The 9,894-nt window shown below is 56.3% G+C and overlaps 1 protein-coding gene across 3 annotated transcripts in view; it reads left to right on the forward strand.

Moving 5' to 3' along the window:
• Positions 1-9,894, forward strand: part of MORN1 (MORN repeat containing 1) — a 49,067-nt gene that overhangs the window by 20,648 nt on the left and 18,525 nt on the right. For 2 of the 3 annotated variants that reach the window (XM_077763761.1, XM_077763762.1), the window contains exons 9-10: positions 4,387-4,510; positions 4,863-5,035. In XM_077763761.1, coding sequence (XP_077619887.1) covers positions 4,387-4,510; positions 4,863-5,035 — 297 coding nt within the window. Of the gene's footprint in view, positions 1-4,386; positions 4,511-4,862; positions 5,036-8,762; positions 9,107-9,894 lie in introns of those variants that run through there. The other variant, XM_077763763.1, reaches the window with a different exon arrangement.

A 9,894-nucleotide genomic window follows, 5' to 3' on the forward strand; every position in this document is an offset into this window, starting at 1 on the left:
GATCCTGTGAACCATGAGATCGTGACGTGACCTGAAATCAAAAATCGGACGCCCAACCGACTGAGCCACCCAGGCACCCCAACGTTACCTGTTTCTTCTTGAATAAACTTGGGTGTTTTGTGTCTTTGAAGGAATATTTGTTCATCTAAGTTGTCAGATTTATCGTCATAAGCTTGTTCATGATATTTCCTCATTCTCCACTAATGCACTGATATCACCTCTGTGTTCCAGCTGTGGATTGTTGGTGTCTTCTTCCTGTTTTGCCTGACTAATTGGCTACAGGTCGGTCCGCAGTTTTGATATGTTGTGTATTTTCATTTAGTTCAGAATGCTTTCTGATTTCCCTTTTGATTTTCCATTTGCCCCATGAGTGATGTAGAAGTGTGTTGTTTCACTTCCAAATACCTGGAGATTTTTCAGATCTTTCTGTAATTACCTTTCGACTTAATTCCATGTGGTTAGAGTTATACTTGGTATATCTTGAATCCCTTTAAATGTGAGACTTTTTTCATAGAATTTCTCCTGTTTTGGTAAATGTGTGTGCGCTTTGAGAAGAACATGATTTCTGCTCTTGTTGGGTGGAATAAATATCAATCTCTAAATAAATATCTATCTGTAAATATCTTCTATAAATATCAATCAGGTGGATCTTATTGACACCGTCCTTCAAGTTTACCATGTCTTTGCTGATTCTCTGTCTACTTGTTCTATCAGTACTGACAGTGGTATATTGAAATCTCTGATTATAATTGTGAATTGTCTATTTCTGATTTCATTTCTATCATTTTTTTGCAACACATATTTTGTAGCTCTGCTATTAGCCACATAAACATTTGGGATTTTTATGTCATTTAATTACTTGACCCTGTATCATTGCAAAATTACCTTTCTATTTTTTTTAATGTTTATTTATTTTTGAGAGAGAGAGAGGGAGAGAGAGAGAGCATGAGTGGGGCAGGGGCAGAGAGAGGAGAGGGAAACACAGAATCTGAATCAAGCTCCATGCTCTGAGCTGTCAGCACAGAGCCCAATGCGGGGCTCGAACCTACGAATGGTGAGGTCATGACCTGAGCTGAAGTTGGACACTTAACCAACTGAGCCACCCAGGCACCCCCAAAATTACCTTTCTCATCCCTGACATAGTCATTGCTCTGACATCTACTTCCTATGATACTAATATAGTGACTCCAGCTCTCTTGTAACTAACATCATGGTGCATCTGTATCCATCCTTTTACTTTTCACCCACTTAAGTCTTTATATTTAAAGTGTGCTTTTTGTAGGCAATATGTAGTTGGGTCTTGCTTTTTAGTTCAGTCTAACCACATCTATCTTTCAACTGAAGTTTTTACACTGTTCACATTTAATATAATTATTGATATACCAGTTTCACACTTACTATTTTACTGTTTTCTGTGCCCTGGCTGCTTTCTGGTTCTCTTTAGACTCGAATCCACCGTTTTGTGGGTTGAGTGTTGTTTATGATTCCATCCTGTCTCCTCTGTTGGCTTATCAATTGTTACTCCTTGTTCTTTTGTTCTAGGGATTGCTTTAAGGTCCACAATTTACATCTTTAACTTATCACAGTCTGCTCTGGAATGATACCATACTACTTCCCACATAACATAAGAACGCTACAATAGTATATACTTCCTTTTCTGCAATCCCAATCTTTATGCTGTTGTTTTTACATGTTTTACATTCTTGTGTTTAATACACTTCATAATACATTGTTATTACTTTTGTTTAAACAGTCGTTTCTCTTTCAAAGGATCCTTCACCCAAAAAAAGGAAATCTTAGCGATTTACCCACATAGTTACTATTTCTGGTTCTCCCCATCCTTCCCATAAATACAGATTTCCAGCTGGTACCGTTTTCCTTCTGCCTGAAGGACTTAACCTTTAACATTTCTTGTCCTCCATGCTGGCTGGCAGTTAATTCCTTCCGCTTTCACATGTCTGGAAACATCTTGATTTTACTTTCATTTCTCACAGACTTTTTTCACCAGGTATAGAATTCTGGTTTACCTTCCAGCAGGACAGAGGTGCTGTTCCATTGTCTTCTTGTCCGTGCTGTTTCCGATGAGAAGTCTGCTGCCATCTTTATCTGTGTTTTCTCCATACAAACTTGCTTTTTCTCTGGCTGCTTTTAAGATTTTCTCTTTATCACTGGTTTGAGAAGTTTTATTTTTTATTTTTGTTAATATTTTTAGTGTTTATTTTTGAGAGAGACAGAGTGCGAGCGGGGGCGGGGGGGCGGTTAGAGAAAGAGGAAGACAGGATCTGAAGCAGCTCCAGGCTCCGAGCTGTCAGCACAGAGCCCAACGCGGGGCTCGAACTACAAACTGCAGCATCGTGACCTGAGCCGAAGTCGGACGCTTAACCGAGTGAGCCACCCAGGCGCCCTGAGCAGTTTTATTTTTGAAGTGACACGGTGTAATTTTCTTCATGTTTCTTGTGCTTGGGGTCTATTGATTTTCTTGGATCTGTGGGTTTATAGTTTTCATCAAATTTTGGGATTTTTCAGACTTTATTTCCTCAATTTTTACCCAATTGTTTTTTTCCTCCCTCTTTTAGGGGCTCCGTTACCCACATATCAGGCTGCTTAATGTCACCTTGCGGTTCATAGATACCTTTTCCCCTTCCCTCTTTCTCCTCCCTTTTTTTTTCTTTTTTCTTTTTTTACCTTTTTCTTCTTGGTGTTTCATTTTGGGTAGTTTCTATAGCTATGTTTTAAAGTTCATGAATCTTTTTTTTTTTTTTTTTGCAATGTCTAATCTGCCATTGATCACATACAGTGTATTTTTTACCTAGTAGTTTTTATTTCTAGAAGTTCAACTTTGTTCTTTTTATATCTTCAGTGTCTCTACTTATCTTTTGAACACATGGAGTCCAGTTATAATAATAACTTTGAAAAGGTGTCCTTTCCTGCTAATTCTAACATCTGGGTCAGTTCTGGGTTGGTTTCATTTGACTGTGTTCCCTCCTCTTTATGGACCATACTCTTCGTCATTCTTTGCCTGGTAATCTTTGCCTGGGTGCCAGGCATTGACATTTTTGCCACTTGGAGGCTGGATATTGCTGCGTTCCCATAAATATTCTTGGCCTTTTTTCTGGGGTACAGTTGATTTACTTGGCGATCGTTTGATCCTTTCAGGTTTTGCCTTTATGAAGTGGTAGGTGTGGAGCTGAGCTCCGTCTGAGGCCCATTAGCCCCACTGCTGAAGCAAGACCTTCTGAGAAGGCCGCCCGGCGTGCCACGGCGTCCGGCCTTCCAGCCTGGCCGACGGGAGCGAGCACCGCTCCCGGCCCCTGCGAGCCCCAGCCCCTCCCACCCTGTCTTTGCCTGGCTCTTTTCCTGGCCGTGGGACATTTCCTCGCCCTCGGTGCACCGACCTGTGCTCTGCTGCGCACCCAGCGGCCCCACACTCCTCTCTGTCCCTCTGTGCCTGTCTAGACTCCCGGACCCCTGGTGTGTGCCTGTCCCCCCACCAGCCCTGTGCCCTCACGGAGCGGGCCCCTGGGCCTGCCCCGTCCCTCTCCCTGCACCCCGTCCACCTTCTCTCAGGGGAGTGGCCTGGGCAGTTATGGGGTCCACACTGTCCGTCTCCCATCCCTCAGGGACGACTGTCCTTGGACCCTGAAAACCCTCGTATCATCATATTTTGTCTGCGCTCTGGTTGCTTCAGGCAGGAGCATAGACTGGTTCCAGGTGCCCCATCTCGGCCCGGAATGGAAGCCGATCAGACCACGCTGGGTGTTATTCTCAACTCCACTCCCCACTCCCTTCCATCCAAGTCCAGTCCTTGCAGCATCTGCGCTGCTCTGTCTCCTCTTCCACGGGGGCGGGACGACGGGCCGTCCCGGGCTGCTTAGAGCCCACACGACCAGGCCCTGTACCCAGGGCCTCAGGAGTGTAGACCAGGGGCACGGAGCCATCCTCCAGGTCGAGGTGGGAGATGGGCGACAAGCAGTGATGTCTCCCCGGAGGCAGAGCCATGGTGAAGACAAGCCTCTGGCGTGTCTGCTCTCGGTCAGGGCAACCCCACGGCCCTGAGCAGGTGAAACCCTGAAGCTGGCCAACAAGGAGAGCCCCCCAACCCAGAGGCACAGCCAGGTGCCCTGAGGCCTGGGACCCCCAGCGAGGGCTGGAGGTGTGGGGCAGTGTGGACGGCTCCGCTGAGGGCCAGGGGGTAGAGGAGCCGGGAAGGCAGGCGGGGAGCTCGAGCTGGATCCGGTCGTGGCCGGGGCCGGCGCTGCCCCTGTGGGAGGTCTACTGCAACGGCCCTCACGGGTGCCCAGCCCAGGACCGGGGAGGGAGAGGCCCGGGTCCATGCGGCCGCTCTGTCCCTCCCTGGGCTCAGCCTGCTTCTCTCTCCTTCCCAAGGCGAGGATGGCCGGGTTTTGAAGATCTCAGCTGGCGTCAGGTACGTGCAGCTCCCGGCCTACTCGGAGGTCAGCTTCTTCAAAGTGGACAAAGACCACCCGGACACACGCATCCAGACCCCGTTGTGAGTGTGGGCGGCCCCAGACGCCCGTGGGGGGTGGGGGACCTCGGGGACACAGTAGTGACCTCCAGACACGACACGCTCTGTCTAGTGGAACAGAGGCAAAGGCACCTACAGACAGTGGGGGTCAGGCAGGGGGCCCCGGGGGAGGTGGGCTGGGCTGCAGCACGGCTCCAGGTGGCCCCGGACAAGACCCTCGCCCCCACCATTCCCTGCTTCCCTCCACCTTGGTCTCAGAGTGGTCGCCTCGTCCCCTCTTCCCTGGAAGGACCCTTAGGCCACTGTGTCCCCCACACCCAGGTGTCCCTCTCGGCTTGGTGTCCAGCAAAGCCCAGTCCGACACTTCCCTTTGCAGTGGGTTTGAATGCATTGCTTATCCTCTGTGGAGCCCCAAGCCTGGGGGCCTGGAGCATAGAGCTGCCCTGGAAAGTGCTAGAGGAGACCCGCCGCTCCCCAGGGGAGGCCTGGAGCCAGCGCTGACATCAGACACCTCTCGAGGCCAGAGGGACGTCCCCGGCGGCCCTCCCGGTGAGTGGGACCGGCCGGCTAGCTGGTGGCAGGTTGCGGGAGGGCTTAGGAGTGCGTGGGCTGTTGGCGGGAGCCCCAGAACCTGGGCCGGAGGAAAATAAAGTTGGCCCTTGAGAACCCAGGCATGGTGGCCCCCGAGGGGACAGAACATCCCAGGAAGACGGTGCCCGGACCCAAGCAGGCTGGCCACATTGGCTGTGGGTTACAAGGCAGGCCGGGAGCCACCTGCCCTGGGCACCCAGGTCCCTCGGGCGTGTGTCCTTACTGTGCGGACCCCATCCCCACGGTGGGGCTGGGGCGCGGGCTGTCCTGCCCTCCACACGCCCGTCTGGTCATTGCCGGCGGTCTTGTTCGTGCCCGAGAGCCTGGCATGCGGTGTGGCCCCTGGGCCTCAGGTCTGTTCCTGCATCCGTCAGACGGAGGGTGGGGCCCCGTGGCAACCCCGCAGGGCCGCTGTCACCCGGAGTCCGCGGCCCGCACAGGCACGCCCTCGTGACGGCCCCCACCCGCCCGGGGCACACGGCCTCACGCGCCCTCCGCTCCGCGGCTCCTGGTGCCTGACGTGCCGCCATGCAGCGCCCGGCCCCGCTCCCCGGGATTACTCTGCAGTCACTGCCGGAAGCAGAGCCCTGGAGCTCGGGAAGTAAACCCCAGTTTGATCTGTGCAGCTCACCGCGTCCGGGGACCCCGGGCCCCACACAAGCTGATGCATCCCCACCACTCACATCCCAGTGCGGGGAGCATCTGCCTTACCGGAGCCTGTCCCAGCCAGACGTGGCTGCCAGGTTCCGCCTGGTCCCCTGTCCACCAGGTCGGGTGGGCCAGGACACACTCAGTCAGCGGGTCCCCGCCGGGCACGTTCACGGACACGTTAGCTGTGGGGACCTTCGTGTTCCCTTAGCCCCATGACGAGGGGCCGGTCCCCGGTCAGGACCCCAGCCCTGGATGCCACAGAGGGGTGCTCCGGGGTCACAGAGCAGAATAGGGGGCCAGTGTTCTGTGACAAGGTCCAGGCCCCCTGAGTGGGGGCGCCTTCACGAAACAGCGACTGGCAGGGGCCCCGAGGTTCGTGCGGTGGAGCCCGAGGGTCCTGGCCACCACCCCTGGTCTGCTTCCTGCTCAGTTTATAGAAGCGATTTTACGCCCAAGGGCAGAATAGGTCTCATGTTTCTGCGTAAAAACGCTCTCTGGGCAGCACGCCTTCCAACGGCAGGGAGTTCAGAGCCTGTAATGAAGTCTCTGTGGAAACCAGGCCCGGAAAGGGGGGCCTGGCCCGCTGTGCAGGTTTGGGGTGCTCGCCGCTCAGGAGCAGGCCTCACCTCGCGCTCGTGGGGCTGGCGTCAGGCTGCCGACGTGCCCAGAGACGTTCCCAGCTTCGCAAGGACGCAGGTGTGCAGCCATAGAGGGTCACCCGTGGGGAGGCCGAGGGGAGCACACCTGGGGTCTGTGGGAACCGCTGGGGTGTGAGTGCTCAACCCCCTGAGCTCGAGCTCCACAGCTGAACCCGAGGCCCAGGTCCTCTGCCGGTGCCCTGGGGCCCGAGAGGTGGCTGCTTCTCTGCCGCATCCCGGCCCAGCCTCTCTGCACCTGTCTCCTCTTCGGTAAGGTGGTGATAAGCGGCATCTGCCCTCAGGATTGCCAACCCCGTTGTGACCGCCTCCCATCCCCTCACAGGGTGGGACGCCAGGGATGTGCACCCCTGGGTCAGGAGCGGCCGCCCGAGCCTCTGCGGGACGCTCCCACGGAACGCGTCCGGTCGGCACAGCTGCCCCGGTGCAGCCCTCGCCCCACTGGGGCCCAAGCCCTCCGGACGTGCTGATGGGACCCAGGGGGGCCCTGGGTCATGGACACACTGGCCGGCCGTCTATCCTGTGGTGTGGCTGCAAACAGGAAAGGAAGTCGGTGCAAATTTCAGTTCTGCCACAAGTAGGATGGGAGTCGGCCATGATCAAGAGAAAACCCCGGATAATAACAGCTTGACCAGGGGAGTTTGCTTCAGGGACCAGGAGGTGCCAGCTGTGGGCAGCGGGTGGTACCTGAGACCCGCGTGGGAGTGGGGGAAACCGGAAATGGCCGGGGACACGGAGCTGCTGGGGTGGGAAATAAGGAAGACTTTGTTGTTGTTTTAACCGAAGTGCCTCATGCTGGACTCCCTGGGGGTGGAGATCTTTAGCTTATTCTGAGCATTATTCTGAAAGAAAGCAAAAGGGGTGTCGTCGTGTGTGTGTGTCATATGGCAGTCCCCACGCGTACGGAGACACGCGGGGGAGCCAGACTGAACCGCGCAGCCCTCGCCATCGCCCCTGGCCTAGCTCAGTGCTTTCCTGGATGGCGCCTGGTTCTGGCCTCTCCTCTTCTGCCAGACCTTGGCCAGGGACCCCGGACTCTCCCGAGCAGAGCCACTGCCTCTGTCCACCGGGGCGGGAGCGGCGGAGGGCGCCACCTGCTGTGGCCGCCGAAGGTGCCTGCCACATACGTTTGAAGTCTAAGCATCGCTGGTGGCATGGGGCCAGCAGCCAGGACGCAGGACAGGCCTCTGAAGTGCAGGACAGAGACCGCAGCCCAGAGGGTCCAGGCCAAGGGATCGGTGGGTACGCGCCTAAAAGGGATTTGGGCCAGAAAACCCGCAGGTGATCGTCCCCCCGAAACGTCTCACTATGGCCCCCGAGCAGGGGGCCCACAAAATGTTCTTCCGGAGCACAGGCTCCAGGCCAGGGTCTCCCCCTCCGCCCAGGCTCACGGGCGCTGCTGGGCGCCCACCAGTGACCAAACACATGCCGCGCAAGGAGATGTGAGCACGGCGCTCGCCGAAGCCACATCCGCAGACACCTGTGACGCACCAGCAGCAGCCCCCGCCCCGGGCCCTGCTCCCGAGCTCACTCTCGGGCCCCGTCCCGACAGCACGGCGGCGGCCTCAGCTCCATCGGTGTTCACTTCTCGCGTGGATGCTCAGAGGCTGGGGCGCCGTCCCCCGTGGTCACCAGGGTCCCTGTTTGTGTTTCCTGTGCTGCTCTGTCACCCTCCCTGCGCTGCCTCACAGCCCTAGCGGGTTGCACAGGCACCGGCCGGTCGTCACACCCCTGCTCCAGCCAGCTGGGAGGGAAGCACGAGGAGCCAGGGCCCTTCCTTCTAAGCAGCGTCCCTTCTGAGAACGCGCCCTCGCCAAAGAACGAGGGGAGGGGGGACGGCTGTTTCAAGCCGCGTCTTTGCCCGACGGGCTGGAAGCTGCGTGAGCAAACCCGCCGTCAGCCGAGGCCTCGTGCCGCCTCCGGGGGCTGACAGGGGGGCCGGAGTCTGCACCCCTGTACGAAGCGTGGCCCCCGCCCCGGCCCCGCCGCGGGACTGAGGCAGTGGTGAATGGGCTTGGTAAAACCGGGGCTGGAGGAGAAGACGCTCATTCTGTTAGACGGTCGGGAGGTGAGGGCGACGGGCGTCCCCCGCATCAGGAGCTCACGGGGGCGCCAGGGAGTGGTGGCCCCAAGCGGGCTCAGCCGGCACCTTCCAGCGCGGCCTCGCACAGGCCCGTCGGGGCCTGGGTTCTCGGCTCCTTCCTCTCCCATCTGACGTGCAATTAAATGCTCTAAAAACTTGGTTACCAGTCACACGAATAAGTGAAACAAGGAGAGAAAGTACTTTCTGGAGGCGTCGGGTCCTCACGTGGAATTGCCGGACTCCGTATTCTCTTATCTGGTCGACAGGAATATTTCAGCTGCCTCATTGTTTTTAGCTCTCGAGCACACAGCATGCTCTCCGTTGAGCAGAAAAGACGATGTCACAGGCGGGGAGCGGCACCAGGACTTCGAACCCACTTTGGTGAAACTGCAGCGCCCACGTTGTAGCGACAAAGCGCACTGGTGTCATGTCCATGGCGGTTTATATCTAGACACTTAACCTTTGGTCATCCCTGCCCTCGGCTCTAAGTGGTGGTGCCCTTCTGTGTCGATCGCCGTCAGGGGGTGTCCGCTCACGCACCCCCGGCAATTTAGGCCCCCCGCATGCTGCCGCAGGTGCACTCCACCCGGACAGCCCCGTAGATTGGATTTGGGAACCTAATAAAGCCGTGGCAGGGCGAGAACCTCATGCTGTAGTGTGTGTGTGTGTGTGTGTGTGTGTGTGTGTGTGTTAAATGCACAAAACCCTCCCAGGAAATGTTTCCAACTGGTCTGAGCAGCCCCTCTTTTCCATTTGTTGAACAAATGGTTTTGCGCATTTATCGGATGCAACCTACGAAGTATCGTCTGTAACTGTAAGATGATTTTAAAAATCAAGGTGCCCTTTGCTGCTAATCCAATCTTGCCATAAAACCGACGGAATGTATAGCAGAGAACTTCTGGAAATTTCATTGCCTGTTGCGGTGGGGGGGGGGCGCATTTTAATATTAATTGTCTCTGGTTAATTATGGCAGAGTAGCTAGCATGGGAAATCTGCGCCGTAAATTTCCCGTGGAGGAATCCTGCCCGGGAGGGGGTGTCCGAGACCAGCACAGAAACCCTGCGGGGTCTCTGGGCGATGCCATGAACAAGGGGGTGAACGTACACGTCAGGGGCTGTGTCCACCTGAAACCGAGCATCCCGGGGGTGGGGGGGCCACGTGACCTAAGACCACAGCACGCAGAGTGGGCCCCTTCCACAGTCCTTGGGTGCCCCCCCAGCTCCTCTCCAGCTGCCGCTCGTGGGTCCTGGGGCCGCGTGGGCACAGCCACAGGGCAGGAGCCCCAGGAGCACCCCCAGGACGCCCAACAGCAGATCTCTGGGGGGCCCTGGAGAGAGGGGAGGGGGGCAGGCTGGCCTGGGCTTGTCAGGTGCCGAGACCTTGCGTGGTGGGCCGCCTGCGCCCGTGGGGGGTGGGGGGGACGCGGG

The sequence above is a fragment of the Crocuta crocuta genome, unplaced genomic scaffold, assembly GCF_008692635.1.
Source record: "Crocuta crocuta isolate KB4526 unplaced genomic scaffold, BGI_CrCroc_1.0 scaffold13, whole genome shotgun sequence".
In the NCBI taxonomy this organism is placed as follows: Eukaryota; Metazoa; Chordata; class Mammalia; order Carnivora; family Hyaenidae; genus Crocuta; species Crocuta crocuta.